Genomic DNA, 18,026 nt, shown 5'->3' on the forward strand with positions numbered 1-18,026 from the left:
GTTTTCCAGTGTCTGGGTTTCTATCATTAAGGCATGTGCTGTCCTGTTCTTAATCACCACCCCCTGCAGCAGCAAAAGAGCTTCAAACCTGCACTGTCCCGTTTCTAAACTCCTGACAGACAAAACTACCAATGTGTAATATACAGCTAAAATCATGAAATGAGCAGAGAAAGCCACAGTTTCTGTTACAAACTCTTTTGATCCATACCAGACATGTCTAGAAGATAATACCAGACAGATAATAAGTGATAATTGAATTAAATTTAAACTACATTCGAAAGAATAATTAAGTAATCTGCAAGTGTCTTTAAGTATAAAAGCTGTAATTAAACGATCATCTATCATCTAAAAACTTGACTATTTCACAGTCATTCCTTTGAATTTGAGCACAGTGTGCTGCATTCAATTCATATAGGACGTGCCGCAACACACTGGTTTATTTTTACACCATATAATGACTAACAAGAATGGCAAACAAGCAATTCTGTAATCCAATTCAGATTCAGTCGCCAATACTGTGAATGAATACCAGGAAGTTCATATAATCACAATGAGTCATTTAAAACTGCTTTCAAATTAATAGGAAAAACCAAGGCTCTGTCTCTTGAGGCAAGATTACAAAAGATAGCTGGATATCTGTGCTCAGTAAAACCTAAACTCCTCTTCAAATCTAGGACATCAACTGAAGTTAAAAACAACTAATCTGGGATTTATTTTAATAGCGAACTTCGTCGTCCAGTTTTGTGATAAAGGTCCCAAAATAACTGCAACACAAAATTACAATATATAGTTGTTTCAGTTCATTTACAAAAGTGTGTAAATGAACAGTAAAGTTGTTTTACTGAAAGAATTACAGTTTAACTGCAGGAATTTACAGCAAATCCAAAACAGCACCGTTAATTCTGGCAAAACAAATGGAAGAAAATATTTTTTTTAAAAAGAGGCAATAATTAAAAAAAACCTTGACAAAAGAGCTTGCAAGTCTAGTCTGAAGAGATCCATTTATGATTTACTTGCCTTGTGCCTTGTGCTGTCTTTTGTGAGCTGAGGAATGAAATATGTACATTATGTGAAAAAAAGAAAAAAAAAAAAAACTCAAACAAATCCTCTGTCAGGAAATGATGTAAATGTTTGTTCATATATTCCAGAAAAAAAAAAAAAAAAAACACCACTGTTCATCTGCCTGGGGAACAAACCACAGCCTCTCCACAGAGCAGTATCACCCATGCAGTCCATGTCTGAATGACTGCGTAAGACCATTATTCCAGCTTCCTGCACGTCCAAACTGTTTGGTCTTAGTTTGAATCCTCAATCCTCCGGAAAACTGCGAGGAAATTCTTCCCTCCGTTTCTCTGCACTTTCTTTCCTTCTTCTGTACATGTACCCAAACGAGTTATGATGATGTCGCCAACCTGCCAAGAGAAGATCGTTTCTTTAAGCATATTGAACACATTCACATTAAGAGATGCAGAGAAAGTAAACTCAATTAAACTTAATATTACTTAAAAATATTAAGTATTAAAAAAAGTAACTAAACAAAACTTATTTTGTCTCATGCTGACTGACTGTCGTAGTAGTTCGACAGTCGCAGATGTAATTCTGAGTTGGAGATGTCAAGAATTTCTGACAGCTACGATATCCCTCTTGTGCGAAGGATCTAGTTAGCAAAGTGAAACCAAATATCAACAAACAAGTGATTCAGCTAATTGAAAGGAATACTTAGACATTTTGGGAAATATGTTTATCAGCTTTCTTCCTGCACGTTAGATGAGAAGTTTCATACCACTCATGTCTGTACAGCAAATATGAAGCTACCACTGGCAGATGGCTAACTTAGCTTAGCCAGAGCAGCTGCAACATAACCTGAGAAGACTCTGAGAAGTTACTGGTCCCAATACTGGTCCCCGTAAGTAAAACGGTGACCTATTGTTTTTACTCTCTGGTCTTTGTAAGGATTAAACAAACAAGATGTAGCATCTTAATTAGTGAGCTTCAGACGTGCTGGTGGGCAGGTTTTGTTACCTCACAGAGAGCAGAGCCAGACCAGCTGTTTCCCCCTGTTTCAAGGAGGTTTTTCTGTCCTTCCCATTCTGCTAACATCGTGTGAATGTCTAAGCTAAGCTGACTAGCTGCTGGATGTAGCTACATATGAAATGTAGACAAATGAGAGTGGGATTCAGTTTCTCATCTGAAGTGTATGTCCCAAAATCTCAGACTAATCCCTTCAAAGAATTTTAGATCATGAATTGACCTCTTTTACTCCAAGAAGCAGATAAATGTTGTCATGATCCTTAAACACAGAGATGAAAAGCTCCTTGTCAACGTACCAGTTCTTCATCAGGGACACGTGTAAACAGTGGATGTTCAGTGAAGTGCTTCACCATCCAGAGGTGGACTTCCTCCACATCTGTGATGGTATACACCAAACCCTGATATGACCAGACAAACATGCGAGGTTATGAACACACTTCTGGGAATGAAATAAGTTAACCATGCATCACTGGTGGCTGAACATGGATCCATTTAATAATAACAATGATAAAGAAAATGAAATACGAACGGTTTTGTCCTCAGATTTTTTTTTTTTTTTTTTTTTTTTTTTTTACTTCTTTTTAATCTTTTTTAGCATTTTTAAACATTTCAGCTTCAGAGTTAAGTGGTTTCTTCATCACCTCTGGAGAGCAATGGTCCATGTTAAAAAGATAAAAATAACCTACAGACAACACAGAGGTTAATCACCTGTTACTGTAGTTTACTTTGGAGGCTGTACAGATAACATTACTAGAACAAAGATTTCTTAGAAAAATCAGCAATGGCACAGATTTCCACACCAGTGCGTGTGTGTCTGTGTGTTGTCGGCACAGATTCGTGTTAATCACACCTGTTTCCTCTTTCAGGTGTAGTCTGACAACAATTTAGATTTAAAAGATAGTCCCTTATAAACAACTGACTCAGGTCAATTTTGATGTGAAAATGCCTCTATAAATGAGCACTTTCTTGACAGCTTCCCCACCCACCAGCACAGTTACAGCTGTGTGCCAATGCTGAAGGCCCTTGCAGAACTTTACACACACACACACACACACACACACACACACACACACACACACACACACACACACACACACACACACACACACACACACACAAATGCCAGAGTTAAAGTGATAAAGCCAAATTTAGACACAAGCCTTCCATTGTTTCCTACAACCTCCATCAACGCTTGCACCCTATTCAAATGTCCCACTGCTGCCCTGACAGCTGTGGCAGGCCGGAGCAGGGTGTGTACAGACATCAACCAGCTGCAGGCCACACCAGTTGCTCAATTTTATTTCAGTGAATTCATGGATTTCTGCATACTGCTATCGACTGATAAGATGACGACAAGAGGTTTTTTTCCTGTACTTAGGCCGACCTGACCCTATAAAACAAGTCTATACTCATATTGTAATTCACAATTTTTTTCTGTTCATCCAAAAGTTAAAAAATGATTCAGTCGAGACAAACACCACAGATAGAAGCAGTAATTCTATGTGTGAACTTGGCTGCAACTAGTGCTCCAACTAGGAACTATTTTCACCATTAATTAACCTGTCATCATTTACGCAATTAATCTATTATTTCTTATTACATAAAATGTCAGAAATGTACTTTCTCAGAGGTAACTTTGAAGTAACACAGTTCCAGACCCAAAGGTTTTCAGTTTACTACAATATACAACATGTCACCTCTGGTGAGATTTCAGAAGCTGAAACCAGTGAATATATGAAACTTTTGTATAAAAAAATAACATAAACAATTATCAAAATTATCCTCAATTAAATTTTTGTTGATCAACTAATTATTTTACCACTAGCTGCAATGGGTCTTACTCATGTACATACCTCGACTCTCAGTGTGTAGGCATACTCTGCCAGCAACGTGGGACTAATGATCCTCCATTTGTGCTTGGTCTTCTTAAAGTGCGGGTCAGGGAAGAGGAAGAACATCTTACTGAGCTGAAAGAAAGAGGGAACAAACAGAAACAGTGAAGCATGTACAGAAAAAAAAATGTTTCCTTTTAACTCTAGTCATTCTCAAACACAAGATCAAAACTAAACTTTTTATCTACATTCATAGTATGGTTCTATAATGTTTAAATGTCATCGCTTAAATGTGGCCTCCTTAACATTTTGTGGTTGATTGTTAAGCAGCGTGGATTGCAAAACTGGAATTTCCCTCGATTTTTTTTTCTCCATAAAGTTCCCCCCATGTCTCTGTTTTTTGACAAGTGTACAAGTGCAGGCTCCATTGATATTAGTCTGGCTGATACATTAAAAACTATTCCAGAAACTTTTTATTAGTTAAAATAAATAATGTCAGGTATAGACGGAAAGATGTGGGGATAATGAGTGGGGACTGCTGCAGCCTCAGGGGCCTCTTCAGCGCTGATGGAAGATGGAAAAACCTTTACACTTTGAATCATTTTTGGGTTACAAAACCTGCTAAGATGAGGGGAAAAAAATAGAAAAGTATGTCACGTCTTTAGAATATGCTGTTTCAACACTTGAATCAATTCATGCATGTGAGAGGGATTGGGACTAAATTTTGAGCAGTAGTCTGGGTGGTCGTCTTTTATTTCTCCACTTTGAAGAAATCTGGCTCTTGAAGACAGTTTTGTTCTAATCATGAGTGAGGAAGACAACTAATACTAAAGATGCTGGAAAAATGTTCAACTTGGGTAAATTCACATGATTTAAGAGATGTGGTTTATGAATTAGTTGACGGGAGTGACGCTGTCTGTAGAATAAAACACCTGAATCTCAATGCAAACTCAAGCCAAAGTTCTTTGTTCAAATTGGACAGAGTTCCTCTCGCATACTACAAATCTCAACTTGGCAAGAAGCCTCAGCTCAAGCTGTACAAATAATAGCCATATTATTTAAAGGGCACTTTAGAAAAATGAAATCAATGTATGTGTTTTTATTTGAAACAACTTTGTAATATGCTTTCCATAAATGTGTCAGTGTTACAGCAACTACTTTCCTGTGTTCATTTCTTAGTTTATACTCTCTCAGGGCATTTGAGGTGAAGTTTTTTATCCAGTGTACCTAAATTAACCCTGGTATACTAAGCCCACTGTGTAATCTAATGCGAGTTTCAACAAGTCATAGATTACCGCAGCTAATTGGAACGGATAAATGCCGTTTTGCACTGCTCCTTACTCAGCTGATGCGATGCCTTGCGTGTCAGTCAATAACCCCATTGTTGTGAAATCCTAGATTTATTGAGCAATCAGTATAATTAAATTCAGTCCATATGTCAAACATGTGGAAAGTAATTATTTTTAACGTTTGGCCTCAAATTCTTTTTACCTTGGCAGTGCCATGATGGACTGTCAGCTTGAATTTAAGGTTATTATTGGCTATGCCGGATAAACTATTAAAGAACTGCAGGGCTTTTTGTGTAGGAATAAATTCAGGGGAGTCAACAATATTTGGATACATTTACATCATATTCTGCATTTTTCTATATACAAGTGCATTCAGAAAGTATTCAGACCCCGTAACTTTTTTCACATTTTGTTATGTTGCTAAAATCGTTTAAATTAATCCTTTTCCTCATCAATCTACAATCAAAACTCCATGCTGACAAAGCAAAAACAGAGAATCTTCTGCCCTTTTTCTCTGCAGAACGCCAGCGTACATCCATTTTCAGGTCTCTCCAGAGATGTTCAATTGAGTTCAAGTCAGGGATCTGGCTGGGTCACTCAAGGACATTCACAGAGTTGTTCCTAAGCCACTCCTGTATTGTCTTGTCCATGTGCTTGGGTTATTATGTTGGAGGGTGAACCTTCAGCCCAGTCTGAGCGCTCTGTACTTTACTCTGTTCTCTCAACCCTGACCAGTCTCTCTGTCCCTGCTGCTGTAAAACACCACCACAGCATGATGCTGCCACCACAGGGCTGCACCATTTGGATGGTATTGGGCAGGTGATGAGCGCTTAGAATCGAGGCCAAACTGTTCATTCTTGGTTTCATCAGATCAGATAACCTTGTTCCTCACAGTCTGAGAGTCTTTTAGGTTTAGCTTTTTCTCAGACTTTCACTGAGGAGAGGCTCACGTCTGGCCACTCAGTGGAGTGCTGCAGTGATGAGGACACGTCATCAGTGCCGGCGGTGTCTGAATTTCCACGTCACATGACACCGGGGGCACACAGGACTGTAAAACGTTCAATTCATGTCAAGTGAGCAAAGCAGCCGGCAGGCGAGCGAGTGACAATCACGGTTGCGCGTTGCAATCGTCATTTCCAGTGAGTGCACAATGGCGGTGTTTGATGTGGGACAACACTACCCTGTTGAAATACACACGCTACACCACAAAGTATTCTGTATTCACAATGTACTACATGTCAGTCTACTGACTGAAGTATCTGATTTGAGACACAGACACAGTCTGTGCAGCACTTGCCAACATGAACCAGTATGCATCGTCTGTCAGACCACACTAGCAATGGGCATAGAGCTCAACAACTACATAATGACATCAGCAACTTAATGTCTTGGATTACTTAGACAACACAGGACACATCTACATTGTTACCAGTTTACCTACAGTCCTATTGATAATGTCAACTGTATAACTGTAACATGATCAAATCTCAACTGTGTGCAGGTCTATATTAGTGATTATACCACGGCCACCAAGAATCCTTGATTCTGATTGGCTGGCAGGTGTAGATTAACTTTTTTATACACTGGACAGTATAACTACACACCTATGACGAAGGTGCTCTAAATTAATGCGGCACTATTAAACTGTAAGTAAAGACTGCAACAGTGAGGCTCAGCTGAACAGCTTGGAGCCTGTGCTCAGTTTGATATTTGCATGTATCTAGATGTAACAAATCAATGAACAGCAGAAGAAGAAAAGAGGGCATCAGAAATAACATTAGGGGCATGATTACTATTATTGAGGCTTAAAATGACTTTAACTGTATCCTTATTGTTTTATTTTGCAATAAAATTGTGAGAACGACTGGAACACTTGAAAATATTTAATGAGTTTTAAACAGAAAACTAGGAAAAACCAAATCTTTATAAATACTTGTTTGAACTCAAACTGTATTCATACACATCCGAACTCATAACAACACTTCTGGAATGGATCAATTCATGTGAGAAAGAGCAGTGGCCGGCTGTATTTGTCAAACTGCAACCTCTCGTGAAAGTTAATAATTATTGGCTGGATTGTATTAATTCTTGTGATCTCAAGAACAAACATTCCTGAAGGGACTGCTCATCAGTGAGTGTTATGCATCCCCTGCCCCAGCAGCCAATCAGAAGCAAGAAACACTCCCATCTTTTCTGTCCGCAGCAAACGCACAAAAGCAGACCTACCTGTCCTTTACAGAAGAAGTTGGGGAGATACTTCATCGCATTACTACGAATGCAGGCGATGTTCTGGTAGCTTCCAGGTTCAGAGGTGCGCAATGATTGGATACGATCCCGGACGTAATCGGACACTTTGACCCGGATCTCCATGCCCAGCATCAGCTTGTCTGGGAAAAGTGGAGATAACTCCACTGAAAGAAAGTAAAAGATGCACAAGAGAAACACACAGAGACATTGACAAAGTGGACATAAGGACAGTGTAGAGCAACGCTATGACCTGTGCACACTGCAGGTGGTCGGATCAGTGACATAACTACCTAAAAGCCCCCCGTATCCACATCCAATGTCTGCAAACTCTACTCGCGGGGTCTCTTTCTCACACAGGTCTCCAGTGAAGAAGTCTGGATACAGCTTGGACCAGTCCATTTCCTCCGGACACAAAGGACTGAGGAGGAAAGAGGAGAAAACAGTATGAAACCTTTGGACAGTGTTTTCTCTAGATTACTCGGCATTACAGGGATTTTGTTTCTGAAAAGAGATGGTGCTGATGATTTTTTTAAATGCAGCTGTTGTGTTATAAACACAAATTTAACAAATATGTTAAATCCTTGGCTAATAAAACCACAACTTTCAGCATGACTCGCTGCCACTAGGGGGTAAAAAGTAAGTAAATATGGGCCAGTTTCTTCTTTTTACATTTATAAATGCACAGCTGGGGCATTCACGCTAGCAGATGCTGACACAAAGCGAAACGGGCACGATGTAGTGTAGCCTACACTACCTTAATACCCACACTATACATAGGTATAAAACTAAGACACATGGACATCACTCACTAGTCAAACGTGTGGTGAGCCATCGGGTTTGAATGGGCTCGCTGTCTGTAGTATCGCTTCTGCGGCATTGACGTCATGTTGGATTAAAGTACAAACTTTACTCCCGACAAAATGTTCAGTCTGTCACGTAAATATTAAATAAACACAGGAACGTGTACTGCTACAGAGTCACGTTGGTTTCCAGTTCACCACCGGTTGTCAGTCGCAGGCGATTATACGTCATCGCTAGGCGTCCTCTCCGTGTTGCCAGGTTTGTTAATTTTACACGTACCGTATTTCAGGTCACTTACTCAATAAAATTGGAGGATTGAAATTTCTTCTTATCACGGACTTCAATATTGATAAACTACCTGTATCATTTCCACAAACAAATATTATAGTGGAAAATGTTATATTTAAGCAATTTTTCACCCCATACCACTATACTCCGGAATAATAGATGTATTTACCAGAATAAATCTTCATTTTAGGTAGATTGGTATGAAGGCTATGGTCTAGCTGACTTAGTGGATACTTGAGGTAATTTATCAGATTATGAACAATTCTACACTAAACATAGTTTAAACCCCTTCAAAATTAGACTTTTTTAAATTATAAAGCACTTCCCTGAGAATTTGTGTTTCTGACAAAAAAAATAAAATGACACACCAATGTATACAGCTGCAACTGACCCCACTGTCAACCCTAACCCTAATTCAGGGAATTTCAATCCTGGGCAAGGAATGTGATGAAGATTTTATAATAAACAAATAAAATTAAAATGAATAAACTAAGAACAATGTAATCAACTTTCCCTATACCCTCAAAAACAAAAGAAATACACTTCAAAATTACTGAACATTAATTCTTCTAAAGAATTACTTGGGTTCCATTTTAATATTGATGATAACATGTGCTCACTTTGTGAAAATGATATTATGATTATTATAATGATATACAGACCATTTATTTGTATCATGTAGTGTACACACATTCTGGCTTGACATTCACAAATTGATAAAACACAATGTCAAGTGACAGTCAAGTTTGCTTTGCACTATGTAGGCTTAAACCTCACCTTCTGGTTTTTAGTGTTGACACCACCACACAGCCAGTGATTATTTTCATTCTGTTGTGTATTGAATGGAGATGCTGCAGTTCCCTCTGGATGTCGTCTCTGTCATCTCCAATATCCTCCCCATTTCACTCTGTCAAGAGCTCTGTGACACATTACAGTTAAATTCTGGTGTATTACTTTGTCAGAGACTTAGACAGAAAACCGCCCGAACAATTGCTTCTGTGCCTCAGTTTAAGTTATGAGACTATTTTTTTGATACAGTTCTAGAAATACACCATAGACTAACAGAATGAGAAGAAATATGAATCTGACTTTTGCATTTTGAAATATGGTTTTATTTGGTTGTTGACAGTGAATAGAGAGAGTGAGGAATGTGACAAAGCAATCTCCCCTTTTGTCTGCATCATCTTTAAAAAAAAATGTCCAGAGAGGACAACTTTTTGTCCAGATGATATAAAAGGGTGAATATGTATGTTTTAATTTTTTTTTTTCCTGTATTTTAAAGTTCCATCAATTTTTTTCCAGTATGTTTTTGACTTGTATTGTGAGATTTATGGAAGCACCAATCTGCATATATCAAGAGTGTGTCATTTGTTTTCAAGCCACACCCCATAAGATCCATCTTTTTGCCTAAAATAATACAATAATACAATACAAAGTACAATGTTTTCTCTGAGATCAACAAAGTCTTTATTACAAAACATGACATCTACACTAAGGGTATATTTTAAGCAATTGTGTCACGTGTTAGAGGTTTTCTAATGTCTGATCCATCAGCGCAGCTTCAATTAAAAACAGATCAAATCTACCAGATCAGGAATACATAGAATAAATTAAGGGTGCTGGGGCCATTGTTGTGGTGGTCGCATGAGAAGGAGCACAATAATTTTCACAAGCAATGTTTTCCCCTTGCTCAATATTTCTCATTGTCCACTTTGAGCTCAGGGAGAATCTGTGAAAAAGTCATCGGCAGTGTTTATGTGACAGATTAGGATTCTCTTTGTATTAAATCCCAATCAACACTTTTATCTCCTCCTTAAACATCAGAGGACATTTGTCTGTATATAACCCAGCCTCATACAGTGGTCACCCTCATGACCACCTCATGGCTGGCGCTGTGCAGGTTGTTGGGTCTTAACTGGCTGAGGATGTGCAAAATAGTATAGCCACAGTGGTGGTGGAGAATAGTCCTGACATGCCGACTCGCCCTCTGTCCGCTGTCTGTGACAGTGTGAGAAGAGTTCCTCTCAACACGATCAGCGCCTTTACTGCCGGAACTGATGGGGTCATCTAAGTCCTTCGCTTTCTCGTAATTCAGCACTTTCCACTGCTGGTTCACAGCCTGCCAACGCTTAAAGATCCGGTAAACAGATGATCCTTCATGGATTATAAGGCCTGGGTGTAAAGGACAAAGGGAGGGGGGAGGTCAGGGGCAGGAAGCAGGGTTACATATAGACAAACAGTTGTTTGTGAAGGAGTATCAGGGAGTACTAAAAGCTACAGAAGGTACACAGTTAATAAGAACTATCAGGTCTCAAAAATAAAAATATTACATATACTAGACTGTTTGTATATCGGACTGATGCTAGGTGAATCACATGTTCATCATAATCCCTTCACAAGAAGAAAAAAGGTAGCGACAGAACGCAACAAACATTTTCATGCAAAACAAATGTAATTCGTTTCATTAGTGTCCATGCAATTAGAATTAACAAAAATGCAAATGTCTTAACTGAAAACTAAATTGCTAATACTGTTTTGTCTAAAGGATCTAAAGCTTCTGATAATTTCATAGGACATTTCCTGAGAGAAACTATGTCATTATACTAATTATAGGGAAAACAAGACTTTACTTGAAAGAACTGTCCTATTTAAAGCTAAGTAAATATTCATTCATTAATCATTCTGAAATGAAATACTGACTAAAAGACTCTCTAAGTAGCAATTAATTGGAATAAATTACCTGGATGCATAATCACTGTCGCTATATTCCTTACAATAACTACCAAATTAAACATTTTTTTACCAGGAAACGTCTATGAAATGATTAGGAAATTATAAAAGAGTTACCACCCAACATGGCAGCTGCAGTATCTCCATCTTACCTATACAAACTATGTCCATGAAGCCGTACATGCCGTAGCATATCTGAAAGAGAAGGTCCTGCCGCTGCCATTTGGCTGAGGGGCTGAGAGACGACCACACCAACCAAGAGATACTGGCGAAGAGGAACAAAGAGCCCAGGATAATGGCTGCAATCTGCACCTTCTCGATCACAGTCAGAGAGATGGCCTGCCACTAGGAACAGACAGAAAAAATGGACCGAGGCCCCAAAAATAGTAAAATTCTTCCTGATTATATGAGATAATAGTTTGTCTTTACAAACAGTGTTGTTAAGACAAAGATGTTCCTCTAAAGACACTGTGCTTCCAAATAGCCACATTTCATTGCAACACACATTCCCTTAATGTTTCTGTGATTTCAGAGTAAAATCAGTGAGTTTCACAGGCAACGACAGTGTTTGGGTTTTGTGAACGTGAAAATAGGCCTGACTCGATAATGAACCTTAACACACTTTTCTTTGCTTTTCTGAAGCAGGATACATTGCAGAAACTTGTCTGTCTAAATAAGATAGATCAGATTACTTCATTAGCATGTAGGGTCTCGAAATCTAATTTCTCTAACAAGTTAAAACTTCTGCCGCTTGTTTGAAAGAACTCCGTGTTTTTGTGCCACCTGAGACAAACACTAAATAAATCTCGAAACAGAGAGGAACTGATGCACAAGCAGTGTGGTTGAAGTGAATGAAAACATGTGTATTATGCATGATATTCCACTTATTAAGAACGATGTAGAAAGTGGATTTACAGAACATAAAAAACTGCTATTTTCTCTTCAGTATAAAACTTCTGTGGCTCAGCAGATAGTGAGGATTGTCTGTTTAGGGTTGATAGTTCGAGCCCTGGTTTCCACATGTCAGGACACTAAACTGCATTGCTCCTGATGGCCAGCCCAGTATCGCACGTGGTTGAATGAGAGGCACATTGTAATCTGCTTTGTGCTAGCTGCTGTGAAGACTGTGTATAAGATCAAATATACTGAAGCTTTTCTTTTCCATCAGAGTTCATAGATAGTAAAAACTAGTGTGCTAGCTCCCTCCGGCAGTGTGGTGTCAGTGCTGGTTTTTAATGCCATTCATCAACTGAGAGGCTGCTTACATCTTCTTCTTCTTCATTTTTTACTACCCTCAGTTCACTCTGGGCTTCTGAGTGCAGATCACTACACATTCAAAGCGCTGTAACTATGGTGCTGTAGCCTAGTTTTTACATTGATGATGAAAATTACAGTATATCTATGCAAATCCAAAAATCAATTGGTCAAATTCATACATCCTGTACAATGTCATTTCTTCCAGTTATTGCAGCTTTTTGAAAGAGGTCAAACGTTTCATTCTTCATATGTAGATGACTGACTGGTTGATGTTACTGCTGTAAAATGCAGGCATCGCCCAGCCCAAAGTGCACCTGACAGGACAAGCATTTCATCTGATAATATCTGTGTTTCATCATTCAGAGGCTGAAATCATTCAGTGACACTGTCTGTGGGTCTGCTGTCCATATGCCACACTCTCCGGCTGTATCACGTGCCAACTCTTTGAGATGAGTGCATTTGTTCTTGGCATCCTCCTTTAAATCCTCACCACTTTCCTCTTCTCCATTCGTCCATAAAAAAACAAAACAAAACAGTATTAATAGCTCTTCTATCTGCCAAAAGACAAAGCTAATGTGCTTCCTGCAGGGAATGGGTGCTTATTGCTTGGACAAAATCCGTCCAAAAATGATCCTGGGGGTGGTGGTAATGTAAACACTGCACGGCCTCTGCTGTATGCCAGTACATTCACCTTATCATCAATGACCCCTTAATGTGATTACTATGCTTTTCTGCCACCAATCACTCGAAACTGGCAACGTTAAGTTTGTGCATGGCCCTCTGCCACAGAGCCAAGGATTTCATTCAGCTCCTTTAAATGTTTATACAGAGACAGAGGGACAGAGGACAGAGACACTGACTGACTGATTGTACCTGCAGTGGGTTCTTGGTGCTGATGGCCAGGACCTGGTACTTGAAGTAGCAGAGTTCACAGCTCCAGGAGCCCCTCTCACTGATCCAGCGGATAAGGCAGGACTGGTGAGTACAGCGCACAGAGCCGTCACAGCGACAGGGGCTCAACAGCTCCCCCTGCAGGACACAAACAGCAGCTGCATGAGACACACAGACGACTCACAAAGGCTGCTGTTATTGAATCTGCCTGTTAAAAGATCTGATTTGGTGGAGATCAGGGTAAAAATAAAGATAAAATTTGTTATCATGGATGGCTCAGCTTGTAAATCCCCAGCGCTGACACTGTTACTGTCAGATTTTATCTCCTGAAGATAGTGTTTGAGGGCGTTGTATTAGGTGTTGTTTGTGTCAGGAAGCAAGAGATTAAAAAAAGAGAGACAACAGCTTGGAGCAAACACTGACAGATATCATCAATATGAGACTATACTGTATGTATTCAAAGAGAATAATAAGTGTTAGCCAATGGTTGGCTTTAGTTTTTCTTTTTTTGTTGTTACCAACACATTTTCGGGTTTAGACAAATTTAATATTAGTTTATTTAATTTGTTTGATTAAATAATAATGAAATATATAATTATGATCAACTGCAATTAATGAAAATTTGTATATGTCACAAATTGAACAGTGTTTCACAAGGGTATGGTTTTATCACCTACAGTACATGGAGCTTCCTTATAAACCTTAATTCTGACACCTAAAGAGTATCGGCGATGACAGTGTTCATCGTCTCCGGTGAGAAGAGAAACTGAGGTGATAAGATCAAAGCTCCCACATCCCCGCTACGAATAATCTTTGCTTTCTTTTGCCAACTGGCTTCTGTTCTTTTACAGTTCTTGTGAGTTGATTTAAAAAACCAGAGCTTCACTTTTTACAACAATTTTCTGAGATTTTCTAAAGTGTATTTGACTTTGACAGTTATGTGATAAAATGAACTCTCTCTCAAAAGCAACACTGTCATACAGCTGTTGTCTGCTTGCTGCAGTAATATGAGACTTATAAACAAAAGAACTGATCATTTTTCTTCACTTTTTTTTCTGCCATTCATTAGTTTGCCTCTTTCACTGCCTGTGCAGCTACCCTCGCAGCGTTGAACTGTCTCCATCAGTGGCGTATATACAGCCGTAGGATTCTGTATCTCAGAACCATCTCAGATATTATTGGCTCTCCGTCCTCTCTCTGGCAGCATCTTTCCAACACTTGCAAAGCTCCCTGTCTTTCCCAGCTTCCCTTTCTTTTTGTCCTACTTTGAACATTGTTTGTCTTGCCAAGCAACTATTTTGCGCCAGCTGCTGTAGCACTGTCGAGAGGAAAATCTAGTTCTGCTGCAATTTAGCACGCTGTTGTGATACGCTACTGATTAATCTCACACAAATGGCTGATTAGATGCCCTGCAAAACACCTGTTACTTTCTTTTTGTGGGGAAGTAACGAGGAACCCTGAACAAGGCTTTACTCCTGATTAAATTTCATACTGTAATGAAAATGAAATGAACTAATACACACAACTCAGCATGACACAGGTTGAGCAATATTTTGAAGCTTTTAGACGACTGAATGTGAGTTGTGTAGCTGCACTAAATGTGAACCTCTCCAAGAATGGAGTAGAAGTGCACGCATCCATAGCTGCCTGCTTAATCTCTGAAAGCTGACGGTGGTACAGTGCTGTGGGGCTTCTTATCAAAGAGCAAATCAGGCGCCTAAAATAGAACATTTGAATGTCAGGACATGTCTGAACATCACTGCCAGTCAGTTTTCTTCCTTCGTGGCAGCAATAAAGTGGGTTTTTCACCATTATGAACTGTCTAGGAATAGTTCCACAAACATGACAGTTAATTCATCTGATTGCACAGGCTTGCCCAGTCACCAGATCTCAGTCCAGATGAGTGTTTGGATTTTTGGTAGCAATGATCGGCTCCGAAGGCGACACACTTGCAGAAAATACTGGAGGACAGAAATCCTGAGAAACACTTTTGCCACTTGATCCTCCAGTTAATTATGGCTAATTAGGGAATAAAAGCAAGGCACCTCATTATTATGAAGATATTTCAAGCATCACGTGAAATGAATGCATAGCTATGTGCTGGGTTGAAAGAAAAATTTCACTATTGATGTTCTCAGCTGGGTATCATCTAACCATGACTGCATAACCAATCAAAGGATGCACACATGCCTTTATAAGCCGAGCTGCAGACACTCAAAACATGAATAGAAACTTAATAATGTGAGAGATTATGACGCTTTTATTTTCATATGTTTGACTATCTGCTGCTTAACTTCTGCTCGCTTCTCCCCTCGTGTCATTTTCCTGCAACCTCAAAAGAAATCACAGGACATCTGGCGCAGGTTTTTGTTGTCAGTATGAGACTCCCTAAGGCTCCCGGACTGACAAGGCTCTTGCACATCTCAATTTATTTTCTGTCTGACTCTTGGTGATGTGCTAGGTCTTTAATCAGCTGGATATCTGGAGGGGAAACAAAAACTTTGAGCAAAGTCTGTCTCTTCAAGGTTGATTTCATCCGTCAGATTTGCCGCACTCAGATCTCCACATCTTGGATTACGTTATCTTTTCTTCTCTTTTTTAAAATAACATTTAATTTCTATTTATCAAGTCTGCTCTCCTTCAGCTGTACTGTGCCTGACCTCCCTGTAGCCTAAAGGAATGATCAAAGGCTTGATCCCTGCATTAATGGTTCCTGCTGAAGAGTCCTTCAGCAAGTTATTGAATTCATACTGCCTCCCTCACTCAAATCCCTCTGAATAATAATGAGTATAAATAAGCAACTGCTGAAAAATTGTCTTTTATGTCGAGGAATCATTCTGTGAAGCTTTTCTTCAATGCTGTTTTCTTAAAGAAATGGCCTAATTTTGTGCATCAGATGCTGAATATATTACTGCGAGGAATTGACTTGTTCAAATAATAAATACACAGTTCCCCCTGCTTCTCTCCAGGTTGTTCTTAACTGATGCCCTTCATCTGCTTTTTTCAGATCACTGTTGATAGATTACTTCCTTTTCTTTTTTTGTTGTTGTAGTCATTTTAGATTTTTACTTTGCATCAGATCAGACTCGATGCACACTTACAGATGATCTGAAACAGTTTGGTATTCATGTATAATGGCACATCAACTGAATTTGTTTGCAGAGCAAAATAGCCTAAAGTGACACTCCACTGATTTTACATGATCCAGTTCAGTTGTTTTGAGGACCACAGCTCGGCCATGTGAAAACAGCTGTATCATGTCTCCTGTGGCTCTGAAGGAGCTTTTTTCTCAAGTTTGAGAAAATCACCCTTTGGCTAATTCATAACAGAAATCCTGCTTTCTAAACCAGAAGTGTTGGAAAAGACATTGCCACTTTCCAGGGAGGGATACGCTCAAATAAAGATGACACGGGTTCATTAGCGACTGGGAATGTAAGATCCAGTGTTATTGCAACTTGACCCAAACTAGTCAGCTCTGGTAGTCTCCTCTCTGCTGCTTCGATTTGGATGATTCCTTTTTAAATCTGTCTCTTAAAAGTCCCCCAAATTTGGAGCTGTGCAAGTGACTGAAAACACATCACCTGGCTCCAAAACCTTTATCTGTAGATATAATATTGAACATAAAGTGGGTAAACCGGTTCACAAACATTTGCATTTGAATGTGCTGTGCTGTTCTCAGTGTGTTGCCTGGTGCATTAGTTTTCCTGAAAGGTCTTTTCAAAGTTAATTTTGATGATGCCAGATGTCTCTGTGGACCCAGAGGAGCAGTGGACATGGCAGGGTGACCTGCTTAAAGACTCTCCCTCCATCTGAGTGCCACGTGTTTTGTTGAGCCTTTTGTCCTGCTGAGATGCCCATGAGCGCACCAGAACCTTGAAGGGTCAGCTTCTCAGTAGGACCCACCAGGATCCTACTGAGAAGCCGCCCCCCTTGTTCAAGTACAATAAGCCACATTAATACCTATATTGCATAACTTTACCTTCTCTGGCCCCTGGAAGCAGATCCGGCACTGCGGTGATCGCGTCCCGCTCTCTGAGAGACTCGGGAGGGAAGCAGCGTCCAGGCCCCCTCCCTGGGGTTTGGCTCCTTCTTTATCCTCAAATGCCAGGCTGCGTGGCCGGGGGTCAGAGCCGTAATATTCCTCCTCGTCGTCCCGGTGAGAGCAGTTCAGCGGCGGCCAACCACAGCCTCCTATAGCGAGCCCTCGCATCCTGGTCTGTGTGTCTGTGCCTGTATCAGTCCCCCTGCTTGATCCAGAGCGCATCAGTAGCAACACTTTGAGTTCATTGAAAAACATCCGGATCCGATACTTAAACATTCTTCAGCAGCTTTACTACACAGACACAACTGCCCTGTGAAACAACACACAGCTTGACTGTGGTAGGTCCATCAGATCATTATTATTATTATTATTATTATTATTATTATTATTATTATTATTATTATTATTATTGCATTTGATCCACCTGGTTTAACAGCACAGTTCACATCCTGTTAAATAAAATACAGATCTCGGTCAAAAACGCGTGCGAAAAACATGATAGGCTATTAGATCAGCCCATAGGTCTTTGCATATCCTGTTGTTATAGCATGTGCACCGCAATCCAGCCAATAGGGAGGGATTATTTTTCATGGACACAGGCGTTTTTTCTTTCGGGAT

The 18,026-nt window shown here is 39.7% G+C and overlaps 2 protein-coding genes across 3 annotated transcripts; both read right to left on the reverse strand.

Moving 5' to 3' along the window:
- Positions 1–1,142: 1,142 nt before the first annotated feature.
- On the reverse strand, positions 1,143–8,397 carry mettl1 (methyltransferase like 1). 2 transcript variants are annotated; one of them, XM_022745283.1, is made up of 6 exons: positions 8,209–8,397; positions 7,690–7,817; positions 7,379–7,539; positions 3,885–3,998; positions 2,328–2,429; positions 1,143–1,412 (listed from the first exon to the last, which is right to left on the reverse strand). In XM_022745283.1, exons 1-6 carry the CDS (start codon positions 8,283–8,285, stop codon positions 1,296–1,298), a joined length of 699 nt encoding a protein of 232 aa, XP_022601004.1. In that variant the 5' UTR covers positions 8,286–8,397; the 3' UTR covers positions 1,143–1,295. The 2 variants fall into 2 exon arrangements, with proteins under 2 accessions (XP_022601004.1, XP_022601003.1); XM_022745282.1 differs by having other exon boundaries at positions 7,379–7,563.
- Positions 8,398–10,302: 1,905 nt separating this feature from the next.
- LOC111221881 (E3 ubiquitin-protein ligase MARCH9-like) lies at positions 10,303–17,812 on the reverse strand. Its single transcript, XM_022745470.1, has 4 exons — positions 17,346–17,812; positions 13,349–13,504; positions 11,371–11,563; positions 10,303–10,660 (listed from the first exon to the last, which is right to left on the reverse strand). Exons 1-4 carry the CDS (start codon positions 17,682–17,684, stop codon positions 10,341–10,343), a joined length of 1,008 nt encoding a protein of 335 aa, XP_022601191.1. The 5' UTR covers positions 17,685–17,812; the 3' UTR covers positions 10,303–10,340.
- Positions 17,813–18,026: the final 214 nt, after the last annotated feature.

The sequence above is a fragment of the Seriola dumerili genome, unplaced genomic scaffold, assembly GCF_002260705.1.
Source record: "Seriola dumerili isolate Sdu_G_001 unplaced genomic scaffold, Sdu_1.0 BDQW01000088.1, whole genome shotgun sequence".
In the NCBI taxonomy this organism is placed as follows: Eukaryota; Metazoa; Chordata; class Actinopteri; order Carangiformes; family Carangidae; genus Seriola; species Seriola dumerili.

Coding starts and splice junctions, on each gene's coding strand:
- LOC111221881 (XM_022745470.1), bottom strand. CDS start 17,684: ATGTTTAAGTATCGGATCCGGATGTTTTTCAATGAACTCAAAGTGTTG. Junction 13,505..17,345: donor GCTTCCAGGGGCCAGAGAAG/GTAAAGTTATGC, acceptor TGTGTCCTGCAG/GGGGAGCTGTTGAGCCCCTG. Junction 10,661..11,370: donor CATGGACATAGTTTGTATAG/GTAAGATGGAGA, acceptor CTTTACACCCAG/GCCTTATAATCCATGAAGGA.
- mettl1 (XM_022745282.1), bottom strand. CDS start 8,285: ATGACGTCAATGCCGCAGAAGCGATACTACAGACAGCGAGCCCATTCA. Junction 7,564..7,689: donor TGGATACGGGGGGCTTTTAG/GTAGTTATGTCA, acceptor ACTTTCTTTCAG/TGGAGTTATCTCCACTTTTC. Junction 3,999..7,378: donor ACTTCTTCTGTAAAGGACAG/GTAGGTCTGCTT, acceptor TCTTTCTTTCAG/CTCAGTAAGATGTTCTTCCT.